Genomic DNA, 22,158 nt, shown 5'->3' with positions numbered 1-22,158 from the left:
TTGGCGGGCTGGGACAGGAGCCCCTCGGCAACCGGACTCTTTTAGCCTTCGCTGACGCCGGCTTGGCGGAAGGAGAAAAGTGCCGACCCGCCGCTGAAGTCGCGGGTAGGGGTTGTTTTTCGAAAAGGCGCGCGTCAGCCCGCGATTGGTGAAAGGGCGGTCACGTGTACCGCGCGGCGGACCCAATCAGGAGCGCGGAGGCGGTTTGATTTCAAATGGCGGGAGGCGGGCGGGCGCGGCCTGAGGTACCGTCCCCGGGAGCCGTTCCTCGCCTCAGGGCGGCTCCGCTCCTCCCGCCTACAACCGCCGGTTGGCAGCCTTTCCCCTTCCCTCACCGCTGTCAACCGCCTTCTGCCGGAGGAGAGACACCCCCACACGCACAAACACCCCCACACACGGGCGAAGGTTTGGGCCGGTACCTGGATGGGTTTCTTCAGCGCCTCTGTGAGGGAGAGGGATTCACGGGGGACTCGGCTGAGTCCCAAATAACACACCTCTTCAGCTACTGATGTTGCTTGAGCCTCAGGAGAACTCCTCGGGTCAGTATAAAAAGGTCCAGAATCAGTTTATAGTGCTTCGGCTCAACGTAGGCTTTCTAAACTCATTTCAGCGTCTGTATCTTCTTTCTGCACCGGTCTTTTGGTAATGAAAGTGGTATTAAAATATTGCTAAACGTAAAAATAAAGGGCTTTAAAGGAGGAGGGGGGAAAAAAAAGGGAGCAAGGATGGGAGGGAGAAAGCAGCTGTATTAAAAATAAAAACTAAAATTAAAAAGTAAAATTAAAAATTAGCATTTCAAGTCCATTTTAATCAGCCATTTAGTTACCTTCATTTATCTACAAAAACTGATTCCCATCTCTGCTCCCTGACAGGAATCCACTACTAAGACATGAATTTGAGAATCTGTAAGAGAAACCAAGGATCAAGACAAACACTGTTTGTGCTGCTCTGTATTTAAAGACAGAAGAAAAAAACAAACAAACAAAAACAACACACCTTGCAAGTAACCAGAATTTGGTTCAGTCACACAAAGGCAGAAAGAGCTGCTCCTAGACAAATCCAGTATCATTGACATTCTCATCCTTGAACAGGTTTCTATTTTGAAATTGCTATCAAGTGTTTGTATAAATTTAAAAATTAATCTCCAACCACTGAAATAACCTGGTATTAAAAATGACGAGAAGCCATAATTTGAAAATAGCCAAGGAGAGGAAGGTACCTTTGAATGTAATCTCAGTTTAGGAACATTTTTCAGATTGGAAAGGCTTTTAACTATCGCCCTCTCCAGAATACACAAGATAACTTTTTAAGAATTTGTGCAGAAAAATGCAGATTATGCTGAGACTATGCAACTTCTGTCTTTGTTTTCAGTTCTTGTAGTTTGAACATTTGCACCAGAGGTCTGAAATTATGAAATAGAGGCCCCAAACACCTAATTTTAGTCTCCAGAGTCTCCTCTATGTGATGCACAATATTAATATTAAGTTTTAAAAGCAAGATACCTAGTTGCTTTCTCATTGTTTTTGATGTCCAAGAGAGTTATGAAAGCTTTTGGACTTCTAGAAAAGAGATTGGAAGGTGCTGGTTCCGCCTCCATGAAACAGTATAGGAAAGTGCTTAAAAACAAAGGGAACAGATTTGCCAGGCAGCGCATGAAGATTCAGGCAAATTAATGCTCTTCCCCTCCCTGGAAGGCCAATATTGAGGGGAACAGGGAGCAAGACTATTTTTTGGGCAGCAGTTTGCTCAGACTGCCTGATACCTCATTTTCAGGCCATGGTTCCACAAAAAACTAAGCCAAATTAATCTCTGTTGCTGGAGAAGTAAATAGAAAAGAAATTTAAAATAAGCACAAAACCCAAGTACTCCTAGAAGTTCTGAATAATTTGAAAAAAAGGAAGAGCAGTTTACACTTACAGATTATATTTAAAATATACCTTGTATAACATACACAAGTAAGTTTGAATTCCTGTTATTTCCCCCCTCTATTTCCTAGCCATCAAACATAAACTGGTAACTAACACTTAAACCTGGTTTTTATCTTTTAAGACGGCCACAGGAAAAACATCCTGAAGAAGCAGTGTGGGTTCCAACTTGCACAGTATTTTTGATATGCACCACGTTATCAGACACATAAAAGGAAAACATTTCAGTTATCAGACTCCTCCAAAAAGCAAACCTTATTTTTATCATAACTAATTGACAGCAAAGACAGCCTCGCTCAATTCCTTCCTTTCTACCCCAACATCACAGTATCCCCTCCGAGATGGCTGGGGAAATTCCAAGGGAAAATAGACAGACTGTTGACTGATGTCTGATTTTTTTTTTTGTTTTTATAATAAATATGCATTACTGAGATATGGAATCTGATGACCTTAATTCCAAGTTAAAGTTCTATACATGCATGGGTGGGGGAAAGAGATACAAAGGGAGAAAGGCCTTTCCCAAGGTCATCCAGTCTTTTGTGCTTCAGGGGATAAAATTCTACTATTCAGATCTTTCACAAAGCAGAACACTCCTTTTGATATTACTACTATTTTATTTAATTATTTACTTTGCCTCAAATACTATTTTATGTGGTATGATGACTTTAGGGTACTTTAGATACGATACAGTTAGATGTAAGCAGCTTTTTAAATGTTATTTTTTCCTTTGAATTAAATTACTCTGAAGTGTATTTTATAAGCTTTCGTGGGGTTTTAATTTAGTTCAGCATATTAAGGCATGACCTTATTATTTATTATACCTTAAGCTTGTCATGATAGCTTTTTGCTACTGGACAATCTTGTATTTAGATGTAAAACACTCAAACAAAATCTGAATTCTAACACTGGGTATCTCTGCCAATAAACAGATATTAAAGTCAGACCTTTCCTGAGGGTTTTTACAAGTGCAGTTATACCTGAACAATTATCTAAACCAAACAGTTTATACCAGTAAAACTCTTTAATTCATTACAGTCTCTACTAGCCCATATCTGATCAAACTGAGCTGGACAGCAAAAGAGCAATTTTGCTGCTGTCGTTACATGGGCATTGTCATGTTGACAAGGGTTTCGGTGATTTAAAAAAAAAAAATAAAAAAAAAATCTGCGGTATGCCAATAATTGTATATTCTAGCATGACATACACTGGTTTATTAGCGCACTTACCGCACAGAATCCTGTCACATCCTTTGTGATAAATGTCTCTGCAAGCACAGCAGTGCTTACAAGAAAACACAAATTATGATAAAGGTTTTAAGCATGCCTTTAAATCTGTCTTCAAGAGCAGCAGGGCTCTCTTAAATAGTAGATGTACAAATATTTGCAAAAGTAGATCTATAGGAGGGAAAAAATGACATTTTCTTCAAGGTTTAAATTTTCTGTTAGGTTAATTTCTATCTGTGAACATTTAATTTACTAGGAGTACAAGCCGACAACTATATCTGCATAGATGTTGTTGACAGTAAAACTGTCAACTTTCAAAAATGTGTTGAAAAATAGCTTATTTTAAATCTGTCCTTGAATCTGCTTGCTATTTTTTTAGACATTTTTGACTTATTTGACCAATTAACAGGTAATTAGGAAAAAGTTACTTCACTGAGATCCATCAGTACGGATCTGTGAGCCTTTTTCAGGACTTAATGATCAGGCTTATCAGTGGAAGATGGTGACCCAGTAGTACAAAAAGGCCCCGAATCATTAAAGCATACTGGGGCTAAAGTCTCGAGCCAAGAGCACAAGAACAACAACAAAAAAAAGAATGAGAAAAATTAGCATCTTAATTCCTCATATGAAGATCCTTATGCAAGGTTATTTGTTCTAGTTTCTGAACAGGTGGTTTGGAAGCACTTGAATGAATGAAGCTTCTTTCTCACAGATTTGTACTCCTACTGTTTTTTAACTGACCGTCTAAGAAAGCACAAGTTCCAGTTAAAGCTTTTACTAGATTAGGGCTTTTGTAAGGTATATAGGTATTAGGTAAATAAGGCACTAAATGCAAACCTCAACTTTAGTACTAGTGAAAGGCCATCACCACCAATCAGCCCCCATTTTTAGAAAATGGAGTTACCTTGGAATACACTAGTGCCCTCTCGATGGAGTTGTAATTCGGCCAGTGGATCCAGAAGACACAGCAGGTAAAGGAAGAGAGGCACAAGCAAAACAATCACAATAAGCCTTGCTTCTAGAATTGCCAAAACTAAAAACATTCAGATAGAATTATATCTGGTAAGTGATGACTAAATTGCTCACTTCTAATAAAAAAGTGTTAATGTAGATGTGATTAGCATTAATTCAGTTGCATTGTCATCACAGGCGAGTTCTCAATTTGATTTGTGAATTTTTATTGGGCCCTGAAAAAAAATATATATTTCAGGCTATTCGCACTGTGCAAAGCGAAGGATGAATCTCTGAAAATTTACTGTTTTGCAATAGACTTCCTCTCTTAAAATGATGGTTTATTATACTGACACATTATTGCAACTAAGATTTTTTTGAATGCTTGTGTTCATACGCAGAACCCAATTTTGACAAATTATTTTGTGTGTGAGGAATCTGCATGAGTTTATGAACAAATGGGATATAGTTTCCAAAACGGCTTCTGTTCACCTTTAATAAATATTTTTAAATAATGCATTTCTCTTTCTGTGGTGAAAAAACACAACATAACAAATTACTATGGGAAAGAAATGGTGAAAGATCAAACTTCTGTATGTGCTGTGAAGCACTAATATTTTTACACAAAAACTTCTATATTTCACAAAATCAAAGTTCATCTTGAAAACTAGCATTCTAATAGGCTGTTTTCACACAGAGCCTTCAAAGCCATGAAAGATGACTGGAAAGCAAACTACACAATGTCATGGTGAAATCTACCAGGTTTTAAATGTAAATTAATACTTTGTAGTCCGTATCTGGGACTGGGCATGTCTTTGTTCTGTGTCCCTATAACAGTCTTGCCAATTACAAAGTTACAGAACTGGTCACGTAATGTGTAAGTATACTGCTCAGCAAGAAATGTATCACTGACAACTCAGGATACTAAAACAGTAAAAACCCTCTCAGCTGGGAACAAAATTCTCACTCCAGGAAATTTGCCATTAACTTCAACAGATCACTTTTAATCCTAAAGGTGACCATAAGAGGAGTTTTGCATTGCTCATTCCGTCCTTTTGCACATCTGCTATTTTTGAAAGAGCTAGTGATGTGTACACTAGTTTATTGTGACCGGGGCAAGATTCCACTGTATTCAGCAAATTACATCAACCTCCATTCAGGTATGCAGTCCTCTAACAAGGGAGGAAAGCTATTCCATGTGCTGCTTCCTTGGAAACAGCTTTTACTCAATCCAGAGGCTACCACGTAGTTACCATAAAAGTCTCTACCAGAAAATACTTGTATAAAATTTTGAAGCAAGGTAATGTAAAAGAAAAATAATAATAATAATAAATATATTTTTCATAGAGACCAAGACAGTACTGGTGACTCCAGGCAGACAGGAATATAATCTTCTCTCACAGGGACCATGAGCAGGACGGACACAGCCCTCTGGCTGCTCACTCCCTCACTGCCTGTTGTACTGAAACACGAAAAACGCGGCCTGCAGCCGATTCTGCTAACACCCTGGCTGCAAGTATCAGATCACTGCCACCACGAGCACAAACGGAGCTTCATAACCTGACACTATTGCAACCGTGCTAAATAATTCCTTCTCAAACTCTTCCAGAGCAGTAGAGTTTTGCTTTCTTTGTGTTTACCCAACTGGCATTTGGTAGACACAGCTACCCTGATCTAAGTCACAACTCAGATCTTTTGTTCAATGTTTATAAATAGTTTGCGTGTGACGTTCAGGAAAACGCTGGAACAATTTCTAATGCAAGGCAAACAGGTGAAAGAAAAAAAAAAAGATTATTTGTGAAAAGAACTTCCTTGACAAAGTCTCAAATCGATTAATAATTTAGTAATTCTCCTACTCTGTGCAAAGTAGCACAGAAAATGTATAAAAGAAGCTCTTATTAACCTATCTAAATTACAACATAATCCTTTAATACCTAAGATGAAGAACATTCATGGCGAAGTTCAATTGCTTGAAAAATTCTCAGATGCATTGCACAATTTCTGTATTAAGGAAAGAATAGCTCAGACTTGACATATATGCCCTATACTGAACAAACATGCCTTTGATCTTGCTTATATTGTTTAAATAACCTATTAAAATATTTCATGAACAGTTTACAGTGAAAGTGTGTTTTTTCTAAAAGCTGAGTTTCTAAAAACAACCATCTTCAGCATCACAAGTTGTAAAATGCAAAAACTCGATAAAGAAGCACAAGGTCTTTATGGTATTTCTTAGTAATGTTTCGAAGTAGGAAAAAACCCCTGCACAGTCTCACCTGATGAGCCAAGAAAAATTAATCGCTGGAGAAGTGCACAATGATAAAATTTAGTTCCTACATGTAATTAAAAAGAATCTGTATATATAAACAAGATTGCAAAAGATAGAGGTTTCCTACTTTCTGTATAGTTGTATTATTTCTATATTCTCCAAGCGAAGTCTTGTGATTCTTCTATTTGGTACAGATTTGTCATTAAAATGGGACAAAGTAGAGAACAGCAGGTATCTATTGTGAGGAAAACCCTTCCACTCATTGGATCTTAATTATACTGTCACCTTCTCCCTGAAATCTCTTTTTACGAGATTTTAGAGGCAAATAAGAAAGCTTTATTATCAGTACAGTATCTACACAGCTGTATGTTGGCTGCTTTACGGAGGTGAGGATCAAGTGATCCCAAGTCCTTTCTACAACTTTAGATTTGTCGTTAATAAAAACATTATGACTGGCTGCATGTTAACGAAGGTGCTTTTTATTGTTGATCTTTAATACAGAAACAGACCAACAGAAGCACACTAAGATGAACACAGGAAGAAAGTTATTCTTTGTCACGTAGCTTGTAATCCCTGTTATTTAGCCTGAATAATCTAAAACCAGTGACTCTACTATACTGCTAGACAGAACCTTATTATACCAGCAATTGTGCAGATCTGTAGTAATCAGTAATTATGATTATCAATAAGTATGATTATCAATAAGTATTTAAATTAACAAATGATTAATTAATAACTGATTAACACTTAAGATTCCTCTATTTTCTGAAACCACACAAAGGCATCTGTCTATTCTCACACAAAGCTAACTTTCAGCGGGCTCACAAGCTGTGCATCTTGATGTCTGCTAAAAGTACACGATCCAATCACACAAAATACTTTATCAGCTCATCTGGAATTGTTAAAAAAAATTAATAGCTTTTACACGTAATGAAAAAGATTACTTGGTACTATTTAGCGTCACAGTAAGACAGCAATATTTTCCAGAACACCAATTTCCTCGAGGCTCTGTATTTCAGTGTGGTGCATCCCTGCATTTAAAACTCTGCAGGCAAGTTCTTGATTAGTAAATCTATCTTTTTGATGAAGCAAAGACATCTCTTCAGGATGTATGTGGTTGCTGTCTTTAGAAAGCAACGCTCAAGTTACTACTGCCAAGCACGTTGCTACAGTTATTCCTGGATGGTTCACAACTTGTGTTGAAAGCAGCATGATTACCAATCGATTGCAAACACTTAAATGTTAGAATTGCGCACAAAAAGTACATTCAAAGTGAAAGTTCTTCCAAACAAGTTTGGAAAAGATAATCAGAAGATTTCCTACACTGAAAAGGTACCTCCCAAATGTCAGGTGGCAGGGGTACCCGATGAAACAGGGCTAAAGGCGTCAAACACATAAATGTTGCTTCATTAAATCATACTTGACAAATAACGTTCGATCTTTTCAAATCTCCGTGATATTAGCTCGACATTAGCATCGCAATCTTTCAGCACGGTTACTCCTGGTTTACGGAATGACAACAGTGGGCCATTCTGATTATTTTTGGCACGAGGTCCAACATAAAGCCTGTTGAAGTCAAGGAAGAAATTGCTGTTAACTGGAGTGGGCTTTCAGTTAATGATGGGTGACACGCAGTTGAAAGTTAAGCTACTGTTTTTATCTCGGTATGGTACCGTAGCGTACCACGAAAACCCAGAGAGGTTTCGTGCGCTGCGAGTGGGCTCTCTCCCCTCTCCCTAACCCTCCCATTTCGTGAACTCCCGTCTCCCTCGGAGCCCGAAACCCGCTCCCACGCCCCACGGAGCAGCCTGCGATGCAGCAGGGCGCGGGGCTCCCCCGCTCCTCCCCGCCGCTCTCGAAGGGAGCGCGGCCCCCCAGGTCCTGCAGCTCTGCCCCGCGCCGACGCTTTGCTGGACGGGAGGGCTGGAAGGGCTCGAGCAGAGAGCGCCACGGCGCGAGGTGCTGTACGAATATCCCGGAGGGACAGCAGTCGCGGAGGTACTGCAGGGTCCGGCTTTGCACCATCACGTTCATACTCGTCCCACTGCAGCCTTCCCTCACGAGTCCTGCCAAAGCTCTGAACTGTCAGGACTTACGTATTAATAGAGCTTGGGAAGACCCGGCCTTTCGACTGCTAGCAAGAGTTTGTACGCGCTTTACATGCACAATGCTTCAGTTCCGACACGAATCAGAATATTACTCCCAAATAGCTGCAGATAAGTACTGAAAAATTATTTATCTAGATAATGGATTTCAACTCTTTTAGAATACTTAATTCAAATGAACGCGCAGTGCAGGAATGAAATTAAAAGATTTAAAGGAAGTAATACAGTTTGAGAATAAAAACAAAGCTTGGTTCTTGCATCAGAATGTATTAGATCTTGCAATTTGCATATACAAATAATTCAGCAACATTCACCGGCATTAAAAACACAGCAAGATCAAATTATAAATGTAATAAAAGAAAATAATAATAGCTGAAACTGTATAATACATACATATATTATAAAGATTTGACAAATTAAATACAATTTGGTTATACAGAAAAGTTTCAATAACTTTACATTAAAAATGGTACGAGGGAAATGAAAATCATTTCAAAATACTGAACACAGGTGGTCAGGCTCATTTTAAAAGTTTAAAAAACTGATACGTAAAAATACCCTAAAAAACACTGGTAATTACAGTATGCATTCTTCATTAAGGCCCAATTCAGCAAAGCACTTAAGGGATTGCTTCAGGAACAAAGAACCTATGGTACTTAAATGTTTTGTGGAATAGAGATGTCGTAAAGCGAATGCTTAAATGCTTGGGTGAACTGGAACTTCTCTTAACACGTGAAAACAGACAGTCGAGTCACATAGTGACCAAAACCACATACAGATCAGAACGTACAACTTCTAATCAGCTATTTGGCATTTTAAAGTAACTCCATGCAACATAGGAAAATCGAAAAGAAAATTCATACATATCTATATCAAGGTAGAGCTCCCCAATTACGAGGCTGCTGCAATGAGCAGCCTCTTGACTAAACGCAAGAACTGGAAGGCAAGCTTTTCAAATTATAAAAAAAAAAAGTCGTCATGTAGCTATATTTTTGACTTCTGAAATATAAGTATTTCTGTTTCCTCCTAGGTCTCTTAGTACAGTTAGCAACTAAAATCCGAGTACCCACTTAGTATTAGACGTTTCAGCTTTACTCCATCCCGCTACTTGCTGTAACTACGAAGAGCTGCCTGTGCCCCGCGGAACGATCGCCTGTAGTAAACCCCGCGGGGCAGCCCCAGTTCTGCTGCAGCTCCCGCCGCTGCCGGGGGGCCGGGGGACCCCGCTAACAGCACACCGCGTTGCCACTGCACAGAGCTTCGCGAGGCAACTCTTAATCCAAGCTTTTATTTAAGGGACCCAAAAGGCTGTCCAACAGACAAATTATTTTTCAAATGTAGGCTAAAGATCCTGACCCTGGGATCTAACCGGGACCCCAAAACAAGGGGCTTTGGAAAACGGTGGGAATTTCTTTGTGTTATTTTCTATCATCATTTAACCTCTCTGAGTCTCCCTGTGCTACAAATGATCGTACTGAAAACCCCACTGTATCGGTTTCCATACTGAATTTATTTGATGGCTTTTTAAAATCTGATAAAATTTCAGCATGCAGTAGTACTGTAAACTTACTTAGCATTCGTTTTCGTTACTCGACACTTTCTGCGGCTTGAGTGTATCTTCTCATAGCAACTCACGACAAAGGTTTAGTCTTTAAACAATCTTTTTTAAGTGCATAATTTACTGTACAAATAAATACAGAAGTGCATCGATGGGGAGACGAGAAGCAGTAAATGGCAGTGTTCAGAACAGTGTGCTTAGGAATTTCTAAACTGCACCTTTTGCATTCAGTATGAAATGAAAGGAGAGGTACGAACACCTTCCTGTTCCCTTGCGTTGTTACAAAGCGTAATGCTGTTTGCTATCGGAAATGAAAAATGGTCACGGGATAAAATAGTGCAAGAACAATAGTGAAATGATCAGTGTAAATTGCTTATTTTAAATAAGGCTTTTATGTTTGCATTGAAAAAACCCAACCAACTGGACAAGACAGAACTATTGCATATTAGTTATGTAATTAAAGTACATATTCGCATACTTTGTGCTCATTAATTCATATTTGCATTTTAAAGAGTGGAAAAGATATACTTTTTAATTATTCAACATTCGGATGCCCTGTGGTTTTTAGATTTTCTAACCCCCAAGCATATCCTGTTCAGGGCTATGATAAAGACTTTTAAACTTTATTTCACCAATCGTATTATCAGTAGTACTTTCATTAAAAATATATCTATATACACAATCATATACCCCTTTTAGATAAAGGAATCATTCCTTTTTTTATAATATATATGGGAGGGTAAGAACCCAGAGGAGCTTTTTGCTACAACACTTCACGTTGCTAGCATTACACTGTTAGTAAAATGGTTTTTTTTGTTTTTTTCAAGATTTTAGCAAATACTGTTAATTATTCTGCGGAGTCGAATCAAAGAATGAGAGTTCATCCCTCTTGCCTATTCTCAAAGAAGTGGAAAGTTATGCACGTGTATATAGAGAAGCTTTAAATCCATTTCTGGCAATGGCTGTAAAGCCTCTTCAAGTAGACAAGGCCAGGTGCTGCAAAATATACTCTTCCGATATGCAAAATATTCTCAAAATAGTGGTAAAACTCACATTATTGTCTTTCTAAATTGATTTAAGCTGGTGTAATATTTAGGAAAGAACAAAATAAATGGACTTTGAAAGCTATATTAAATCAAACATTCACATCTGTATTTATACTGATTATATCTTATTGACAGTAAGACTCAAAATAGAACTGCCATCAGCCGGGAGGTTCTTAAAAACAGACTTTAAAAGCAGTTATATTTTTCAGTTGGACTGTACATTATTACACATGAAGGGCCACATTCCGATACCTTCATCATTAATAGCACTTCACTCGAACAGTCTCTTTGCATTCAGTGAGACTCTTTGTGAAATAAATTACAAGTAAGCAGGAGCAGGTTATCAGAATGTGTCCCCAAATAAACATCTATTTTCATAGTGAAGAAAGGTTTATGGTGAACACATGTTTAGTTTAAACTTATGTACCACAATTCACTTTTTTTTTTTTAGTATGAAATGTAAATCGCCTGTGTACAGTTCCAAGAATTGGGAGATAACATTTTTGATAAATATTTATAAGTGGAAAAATTCAAAGAAATAGACCCTCAAGAATTAAGTTACTGTTATTTAGAATAAAGATTTCTATACCATCTTATAGTGATATACTGTATATGAACATTATACTTTGCTTTAGAAGATATTTATATTTAAGAAATAACTTTATACAGCAAACACAACTTTTAGAGCAAACACAAGGTCATATTTACAGTAAAGTCAACAATCAAAATGACATGGAATAAATTAACAGAATATACAACTATTTATACAGACAAATTAAAAAATAAGGCAGGAGTTTTCATTTGAAATTAGCATAATCAGAAAATATGTCGATGAAATCTTGTACCACTCTGTAGCAGAATTCATATTGTTCCTGAAAAACAATAAAAAAGGTATCAAAACGTGCTTTGGTTGCATCATACAATTACACTGACAAAATCATACTTATGCAAATCATACTGGTAAATGCAACACGTTCTAACTTGGACCGGTAGCTGATGACTAGTCTGTTCTGATTTTTATTTAGGAGTTTATTTTTTCAAATAAAAGCAAGGGTAGCTCGCTCTTTTGTCAAATACAGGCTGATAGTTGCTCTTCAGTTAACCGAATTCTTTAAGCTTTCTAGGTGACAGTTCTTAAAACAAATCACTTCTTAGACCCGTCTTCTCATTTAAATGAAGCAGATCACCCCACCTGGCTGCTGCCCGGCTCACGCTACAGCACGTCACTCCCCCTGTGCATGCCCTGGGAGCCTGGCTGTTTAACTTTGGGCTCCATCCTCGGAGCTTTGTGGCAGAAACTGCACGACCATGTAACTTCTGACAACGTAACTCCAAACATATGGAACATGGAAAAACCTCTGCGTTCATTTTTCTGCCTATGTTAGCCTGCGAGCGAGCCCTCTGCATCCTACAGATGGGACACATCTGCGGTGGTACATTTCTTCCCCCTTTCCAGGCTGATTTAGGAACTCGGGACGGCTCGCTAGCCCTTAGCATAAGTGCAACGAGCGGGGCGGCCAAGCGACCCTTGGCCGTGCCAGGAGCTCCGACCCAGCCGAGGCAGGGAGATACGCCGCGCGTCTCAAGGACTCCTGCTGCCCGGCGGAGGCGGGGGACGGGACGGCGATAGCCGGCTCTCATCACCACCCGCAGCCCGTTCTCATAACAACCTTGAGACGTTACAGCCCTCCCCTGGCCATCTCGGAGCATCCCGTGTCTGCGTGTCTTCCCAGGCAGCCGTGGAATTTTCCAGCGCCGCTGGGGTGCCAGCAGTTTGCTGATGACTAAGGCCAATCATCTCCTGAACCTATAAGCAGCGGTGCTGAGCGAGGCCCTTTGAGCTCTCCCGGACCGCAGCGGGCTGCGGCCAGCACCTCCCTCCGAGCGGGACACCTCTCGGAGCTCCCAACCGGACGGTTCGCAAAAATCGGAGGGTTTGCAAAAATCGGAGGTCTGTCGCCGAAAGCTGACGCGGCCTGGGCTGATTCTCTCCGCTCCTTGAGGCTCGGCCCTTCGCCCGTTGAGAAAGATGCCGAACCATTTGAAGTGAACCTTTTCACTCACATCGAGGGGAATTTTTAACAGGTAGACCTCTTTTACTCTCTTTTCCTCTCTTGTTTGCGTATCTCCTAGTGTACTAACCTGAATAGGCTAGGATAAGCATATTATAGCAAGTGTATTATAAGTTGCTACTTTCAAATTTATACTTAAGTTACTGTCGTGAATTCCATTCAACTCTGAATAAATTTTAGGCTGCTATCATAGTCATAATCCCTTTAGATATAAACCGTTGCCCAAGTCTGGGACTAGGAGTCGATCCAGCCGCACCTAGACTCCGACAGGAGTTTCGAAAGCAAGGGGGTCTTCTCCGAACCTCGTGACTCAACGGGAGCGTCTCCCCTACTTTTCCACATTCCCGATCTTTGCACAAATCGCAAGAAATTAATTCTAACTCGATTTTTCTTTGTAATATTTCCTTTTACCCTATACGTTTTGGTCTTTATATACCTAAGTTTAGTCTGATTCTAACTTCATGTTCCTGAGTGCATTTCGTCCACGTACTAAGTAATAGAGTGAACCTTGCCATCGAATTCTGTGAAGTTGCACTTCTATATAAATTCCTATTAAATCATTTTCCTATTGCTAATACAATTGGAGGTGATTCTTCAAGCGATCCAAACTCCTCTCTCATTTCACCCCCCACGACAAATTGGGTAGTCGGCAGGATGGCAAGTAGCATCACTGATTACTTACTAAAACATGGAATTAGTCTGAGTCCCAAATTTTCTGAGGAATGGGCTCGTGATAACTGGCATGATTGGAAGTCCGTGGAAAAACAACTAAAGTCAGCCAGGGGCAACGGGAACGGTGGAAAAGAAAACAGAATTATTTGCCAGATGTTAGGCACCTGCTTAGAAGCCGCTTGTCAGTTTAGGAAGAATAGCATTAAAAGAGAAAAGGACCTAAAGGAAGAAATGGAAGGCAGAAAAGCAGCTGAATTAATACTATCCTTGAAAATTGAGCAGCTGCAGAAACAGTTACAGGAAGAAAAAGAGAAAAAACAGAAGTTAGAGGAAAGGGTTGAAAAGATGCTTATGCAAGCTCCCCGTCCCCTTGACATCGTGCAAATTAGAAAACTGATTGTATCCCCTGAAGAATGGGATGGAAACATATGGGGTGACCCTGATGATAACTATGCAAACCAAATTAATCCTCCATGTCCTCCATTTCCTTTAAATTCCCCTGAATATGAGGGCAGGGCCATCATAAAAAAAGACAACACCGCTGGTCCTCTGGTTGGAGCAGGAGATTGTACCCGAAAAAAACCCTCATTCGATCCAATTCAAGTGGCCAATTTACAAGAACGCTACGGCCATAAGCCAGGCGAAACTGAAACTGAATACCTACGGCAAGTGCGTCTCACCGGGGGAGACAGAATCTTCCTTAATGGGGATGAAGCCAATGGATTTGGGGGCCCTGGTGTCTTTTTAAATGCTGGACCTGCACCCCCAAAAGATCCCTACTCGATAACAAGTAGAGTGGCATACTGGACTGGCGGAAAAGATGTCTTAGAGGGAGGAGAGCCTCTATTAATACCCATCAAATCCTTGAATGAGCTCTCTACAGCTATTACAAAAGCTGCTGCTATCCAGGCCATGAACGAATGTGCCCCTCTTAATGTTCCCATATCAGCAACTGTGGATCCTGACATGCTAAAGCCTCTAATTAAGGGAGATCCTGCTATGCCAAAACCCTACCTCATTGTAAAAAGAGATGAAATCAAGAGAGACGCAGACTTTAATCCCCTTTTGGCCATAAGAGAAGCTGCTGACAACAAGGAAGAGGCCCTAGTGCAAAGAAATCTCCCTACCTGGGCTACACTGATGCACGACATCATAAATCAGGGGTGCAAAATGGGGTGGGATAACCTATCTGATGAAACCAAAAAGACAAGTCGTAATGTTAGGCAACCTAAACAATCGATCCAAGATAACCCCCCAGTACAGGAATCCACTGATCATCAATCCAGAACTCAGAGATGGAGAGAATTATACAATCAAGCGTTGTCACTAGGTATCCCTAGAATTGCAATTCAAAGACAAAGTGCCAGTGCTATTCAGAGTCTAATTCGTGCATTTCAGAAACGTAATGACAACACTCAGAAAGGAAATGCTCCGAACACTCAGACACCGACTCCTCCTCCAAGAGGGAGCAATACCCATTTTTCTCCCAAAGATTCGGAAACAAAAAACTAGTAGCGCCCGGACGACGATTGGGTCTGTCGGTCCAGCAAGTGGAATCTTATCAACAGATTTATAACAGTGAACCATACATTTTGATTCCAATTGGTCCTCAACAACAGTTAGTGACATTCCTAATAGATACGGGAGCACAAATTTCAATCTTAACGCAACATGATGCTGAGAAGCTGGGTGTACGACCCAGACAGCAAAGAGTTAAAATCACTGGAGTAAACGGAGCAAGTGTTCTGTGCCAAACCACAAAAGTAAATTTATGGCTCCCGGGCGAGAAGCCTGTGTTATCTGCTTGCTTTGCTATCAAGACTCACAAAGAAAGTATTTTAGGCTTTGATGTTTTGAACGGCCGCGCCTGGCACTTGCCGGATGGTAGCGCGTGGTCGTTCCGTTCAAACCCCAACCCTGACAAAAACCAAGACTCTGCACAGCCCCTGCGCTTCCCCATGGAAAGATTGCTAATGTGCCGCAATACCCGATTTCTGCTGCGGCACGGACTGGAATTTCAGAGGTAATAACAGATTTAGAGAAAAGACAAATCATCTCTAGAACTCATTCCCCATATAATTCACTCTTCTGGCCAGCCCGTAAGGTGTTTAACAATTGATTATCGGCGCTTGAATGCCAGTACAGCCCCGCTAACAGCTGCTGTAGCAAACGTCGCAAACTTAACAGCTACTTCGCAAGCAGCTGCACACCCCTGGATGACGACATCAGATGTGAAGGACATGTTCTTCATGGTCCTCTTACAGGAAAAAAGACAAAGAGACATTTGCTTTCACTTTGGAAGGTGTACAATACACTTTGAACAGGCTCCCCCAGGGATATAAACATTCTCCCGCAATCGCTCACGCTGCGCTTGCAGAACTTTTACAAACGGCATCACTCCCCTAGGACGTGGGACTATACTAATATGTAGATGATATTCTAATCAGGGGTACTTCCCCTGAGACGCTGGGGGAAGCAGCAGCAGCAGGGCGACAGCCACCACACAGAGCAGAGGTTGAGATCCCACCCGAGAAATGTCAAAGGCCAGGCAGAGAGGTAAAATTTTTAGGTACTTGGTGGATTGCACGTAGTGCAGCGATTCCACCAGACACCCTAAGTACAATAAAATAGAACAGTTACAAATGCCCCAATCTAGGAAAGAACTACAACAACTCACGGGTACTTTAGGGTACTGGAAAAAACATGTACCTGGATTTTCTATCATTGCTTGCCCACTTTACTCACTTTCACAAAAGAGAAAACCATGGCAATGGAACTCGGAACACGAAGAGGCAGCTGAAACCTTAATGCAGGAATTAAAACCATACCAATCACTGGGACCGATTCTCCCCCACGATCCTGTTATAGCAGAACGGGGTTTTGCAGAACATGGTACTTATTGTAAACTGTTTCAAACTGGCCCTAACGGACCTAAGAGACCTTTACTGTTTAGCTCAACTGCATTTAAAGAACCAGAGCGGAGACACTCTGAGTGGGAAAAAGGACTTTTGTCTCTAACCCGAGCAGTTAAACGAGTTGAGAAAATGCATCAGGGACAACCTGTTCAGACTAGAAGGCCATTTAATCTGCTAGATACAATCCTATAAGGAACTCCTCTCCCAGAAGGAATTGCACCAAAAACCACCATCAGGGAATGGTGTGCATACCTGGGAGGAGTAGCAGATGAAATGCAAATGACTAAAGGACACATGAAAATTTCCACATTCATCATAAAGGGGTAACCCGTTCGGCCTTCCCCACCGAAACTTTTCTTTCTTTGCTTTTTCAGGAGAAAATGGATCTGTATGGACAGCAACAACTATGGCAGTTTATCCCCAGTTTGCTCTCAGTGTTTCCCTTAATTAGGATAAGTATAATCCCTTTGGTCCAGACACGAGACCCTTAGGACCACACCCTACTAAATTATAAGGGAAGCGTTGGAATGACACCAGAAAATAAGGCAAACCTGGCTGGCTGGACGGGCCCAGGGTTGTGGTGAATGGAGTTAAATCCAGTTGGTGGCAGGTCACAAGTGGTGTTCCCCAGGGCTCAGTACTGGGGCCAGTTCTGTTTAATATCTTTATCAATGATTTGAATGAGGGGATGGGGGTGTTGGGTCGACGGTTGGACTCGATGATCTTAAGGTCTTTTCCAACCCAAACAATTCTATGATTCTAACACCACCTTTTGCGGGCAGGAATGGATGAATAAAGGAAAAAATGAAAATCAACAAATTCCATCTTTAAAAAGAGCTAAGGGAGATACCATTTCAAGAGGATGCTGAATTGAAAATCACACTAGATGTATGATATCGGCTTTATACATTATTGTAAACTACACCAAGGGAAGACACAGCATACATACCTGTCCTTCTAAACACGTATGTTGGTATATTTTTACTCTATCTCATTCAGCACATATAATGTGTTTGTGGAAAGAGTTCAACTCTCATTCTGACCTAGGCCTTCAATTCAGGATTGAAATCAAACAACCAAATTTACTGACACAGCCCCCCCTCAAACGGTCTCCTCACATTCATAATACTGGCATCTAAGCAATTTCACTTATGACCATACCACCAGTAAAGCCACAGCTTTTGTTCTGACAACACGCAATGCTTTGGTATACACCATATACCTAATCATTGCGCTGGGATCAAATCACCCTGGAACTATACTCTATCCGATCGATGCAACACAGACTATGGGCCCTACGAAAAGAAAACAAATGGCAAACTATTGATATAGATGCATGCGTTGTACGGGAATACCAGCGATTCATTTGCGGAAGTAATACCATTAAGGCTCAAGACGTTTGTCTTGACACTGAACAAAATGTTTGTCATTTTGAAATACATCCTGATGAAACTCCTGAAACTGTACTTACGTATGTTGGAAACCGATGCGTTTGTATGAGAACCCTTTGTGATTCTATACTTAGAGACAAAACCACCGTGGACATATGTAATCACTCAAATATCTGTGTTTGTAATCTTATGAAAATTGTAGGATGCGATTAACTACTCGGCTCCTGTCACGACTTAATTGCTACAATCAAACTACACAGCTTACCATGACTTACTGCCTACCCCCATTGGAATGAATCTTAAATTGGTGAGAAAATTGCTACAACGGGATGACCTGAATCAATTGCTAACATGAATTCGAGACAATGGACAAAAAACCCCTAATGACTGTCCATGCAGAAAACATACACCATACCCTGGAAAGAGTGAAGAGAGATGGAGAACAACACTGGTGGGATAACTTCTTGGGAAGGTAACTGACAACAACAAGAACTTTCAATCGAACGTTACAGCCTGTGACAATTTTACTCATTTCTGTTATATTATGATTGTTGTTAAACTTTGTTCTATATATTAGAATGTGGAGAACAGTCAGACAAACATCACTGTCACAGAAACCTCCTCACATATATAAGATTGCTTAATTATATCTATCAAACTTTTAGAATTAAGCAAACCTAAAAAAATTTCCCTCAAATTACAATTGGAACACGGCATTGATCTGTTTATAGTCACGGAGGCAAGAGGCGACCACACCGCCACTCCGTGAGAGGGAGATGGATTGACTTTTGTCACGGGGTGGAATGCGGTGGTACATTTCTTCCCCCTTTCCAGGCTGATTTAGGAACTCGGGACGGCTCGCTAGCCCTTAGCATAAGTGCAACGAGCGGGGCGGCCAAGCGACCCTTGGCCGTGCCAGGAGCTCCGACCCAGCCGAGGCAGGGAGATACGCCGCGCGTCTCAAGGACTCCTGCTGCCCGGCGGAGGCGGGGGACGGGACGGCGATAGCCGGCTCTCATCACCACCCGCAGCCCGTTCTCATAACAACCTTGAGACGTTACAGCCCTCCCCTGGCCATCTCGGAGCATCCCGTGTCTGCGTGTCTTCCCAGGCAGCCGTGGAATTTTCCAGCGCCGCTGGGGTGCCAGCAGTTTGCTGATGACTAAGGCCAATCATCTCCTGAACCTATAAGCAGCGGTGCTGAGCGAGGCCCTTTGAGCTCTCCCGGACCGCAGCGGGCTGCGGCCAGCACCTCCCTCCGAGCGGGACACCTCTCGGAGCTCCCAAACCGGACGGTTCGCAAAAATCGGAGGGTTTGCAAAAATCGGAGGTCTGTCGCCGAAAGCTGACACGGCCTGGGCTGATTCTCTCCGCTCCTTGAGGCTCAGCCCTTCGCCCGTTGAGAAAGATGCCGAACCATTTGAAGTGAACCTTTTCACTCACATCGAGGGGAATTTTTAACAGGTAGACCTCTTTTACTCTCTTTTCCTCTCTTGTTTGTGTACCTCCTAGTGTACTAACCTGAATAGGCTAGGATAAGCATATTATAGCAAGTGTAACATAAGTTGCTACTTTCAAATTTATACTTAAGTTACTGTCGTGAATTCCATTCAACTCTGAATAAATTTTAGGCTGCTATCATAGTCATAATCCCTTTAGATATAAACCGTTGCCCAAGTCTGGGACTAGAAGTCGATCCAGCCGCACCTAGACTCCGACAGGAGTTTCGAAAGCAAGGGGGTCTTCTCCGAACCTCGTGACTCAACGGGAGCGTCTCCCCTACTTTTCCACATTCCCGATCTTTGCACAAATCGCAAGAAATTAATTCTAATTCGATTTTTCTTTGTAATATTTCCTTTTACCCTATACAGTCTCTATGTACCTAAGTTTAGTCTAACTTCATGTTCCTGAGTGCATTTCATCCACGTACTAAGTAATAGAGTGAACCTTGCCATCGAATTCTGTGAAGTTGCACTTCTATATAAATTCCTATTAAATCATTTTCCTATTGCTAATACAATTGGAGGTGATTCTTTAAGCGATCCGAACTCATGTCTCTCTCATTTCACCCCCCCCCCGACAACATCCTGATCTTCTAGGCATGCTGAAACGCCTTTAACGTGATTTGCTGGATTACAAAATCTGTAACAACACTGATAATAAATGGAATTGGCATCTGAATTCACTCATGCTGGAAAGCAGAGTTTAACAGAAGCCTTTCTGCAGGGTCAGCTGGGAATATCTGTGGCAATTATACCCTTAACTAACATAATTAAATCACAGAGCCAGAACCCCAAAAGAAATATTTCATCCCTGTCTCAGCATAACTCTGGACAATCCAGGTCTACTTCTTCAACCCCTTTCTTCCTATCTGTAGCATGGACAAAACATCTTCCTGAAAAAGGTGTTTTGAGATAATTGTTTCTAAAGAAGTTTGAAATTACCGGATGGAAGCTGCTATCAAAATACAAAATATCAGCATTTTTATATATTTTCCAAAAACAAAAGTCTCAAAAAACCCCTTATTCAATAGGGAAAAGTGTCTGGACCAAGCTTCACATATTACTTGTAGGTGACCATAAAGAAGTCAAAGACATTTCTCCCTTTCAGTGACTAACTGCAAGCCAGTTTAAGCACAGACATTTTAAGGTTAGAAAGAACAACTGATACACAGCTTCAAAGGCATTTACTTCACATATTTTATCATCTGCAACACTCAGAAGAGTTTGGTTTAGCTGCCTCCAGTTCCTAAAAGATGCAGAATGTTTAACCAAGTTGTATTTTTAGACATGCTATTAAAAAAACCCAAACTGTAAAAATACAGATTTCTGATAATACCTTGTACATATATAGCAATGATACATAATTTATTTCAACCTGCAAAAAAATCCTTTGTTCTCCTCCCACAGAATATTTACAAACATACATCCTTTGACAAAGATCCAGATTGTTAAATATCATACCAGTGTTTGCACCATATGAGGCCTTTGCAGTCTTAAGCTCTTCACAGCTTGAAATACATCTAAGAGCCCTTCAGCCTTCACTCGTTCCAGAATATTGCTGAGTGCTATGAAGGTACCTGTTCTTCCAGCGCCAGCACTGCAACGTAAACACATTTGCTTACCATACAGTAGGATAAAAATGTTAGAAGAGAAATAATAATGATAGAGAATAGCCAAATACTACTATTAGCCAACTTCTACTAATTTTTTTATTTTTTTTGCTTATTTTGTCACCTCAGCTATGCTAGAAGGGAGCCAGAATTAATGGAAATTAACTCGGAGCCAGGCTGGAACGAATAAAGGCTCGTTAGTGACAGCTTCTGTACACAAGCAGGAGATCCTGAGCTGGCTGCAGCAGCACGTGGACCCCCTCAGCCAAAGCCTGGGACTCAAATAATGAGCTGGCAAAGCTGCTTACTCAAATCTGCATTCGCTTTCAACAAAGACAACTTTCGGTGCTCCCACACTCTGCTTTGGGTTTTAATCTTGATGGGGGAGAACACGATCTTTAGACTTTCAGTTGCAAAACTTGGTTATAATGCAGAGAAGCACTGTGCGATCAAACCCACATTTTTCTAGTAGGTTGTGATTTATACTTCTGCACGGTGTGACAGATACAAAAGCATCATTATTATTAATACTCCTCCTCCTCCAAAGCAGTTTGATGGAAAATGTCCTATCCAACTGTAATGATTTTAATGACTCTTAGGATCTTAAACACATGTATTAATATCAGGACAAACTAAAGCAAGACTACATTTGAGGCTATAGTACACACAAGAAACTAAACTCAACTGTTCTGCCTCTGTCTTGACTACAATAAGCAAGCTAAGGTACTCCAAAGTAACTGTGGTTTCTTTTGTTTCAGTATGTTTGACTCAGTATTTTGTCCTTACATCTGTTTCAGATCACAATTCTGTGGAACCAAAATATATTTCAGTAATTATTATCTGATTTATTATGCTTAACTCTAGAGAAAAAAAAATAAATAAAAAAGGAGATTTCTTTCTCTCACCCAATCGCACTAAT

The 22,158-nt window shown here is 40.7% G+C and overlaps 1 protein-coding gene across 5 annotated transcripts in view; it reads right to left on the bottom strand.

Moving 5' to 3' along the window:
- Nucleotides 1-8,747: 8,747 nt before the first annotated feature.
- PTPRE (protein tyrosine phosphatase receptor type E) overlaps nt 8,748-22,158 on the bottom strand; it is a 119,354-nt gene continuing 105,943 nt past the window's right edge. For all 5 annotated transcript variants that reach the window (XM_049809516.1, XM_049809515.1, XM_049809518.1 and 2 more), the window contains 2 exons: nt 21,091-21,226; nt 8,748-11,949 (listed from right to left, as the gene is read on the bottom strand). In XM_049809516.1, coding sequence (XP_049665473.1) covers nt 11,875-11,949; nt 21,091-21,226 — 211 coding nt within the window. In that variant the 3' untranslated portion in view covers nt 8,748-11,874. The remainder of the gene's footprint in view (nt 11,950-21,090; nt 21,227-22,158) is intronic.

The sequence above is a fragment of the Accipiter gentilis genome, chromosome 9 (assembly GCF_929443795.1).
Source record: "Accipiter gentilis chromosome 9, bAccGen1.1, whole genome shotgun sequence".
Lineage (NCBI taxonomy): Eukaryota > Metazoa > Chordata > Aves > Accipitriformes > Accipitridae > Astur > Astur gentilis.
The sequence above is the reverse complement of the archived record's forward strand: the minus strand, read 5'-3'. Positions and strand labels throughout refer to the sequence as shown.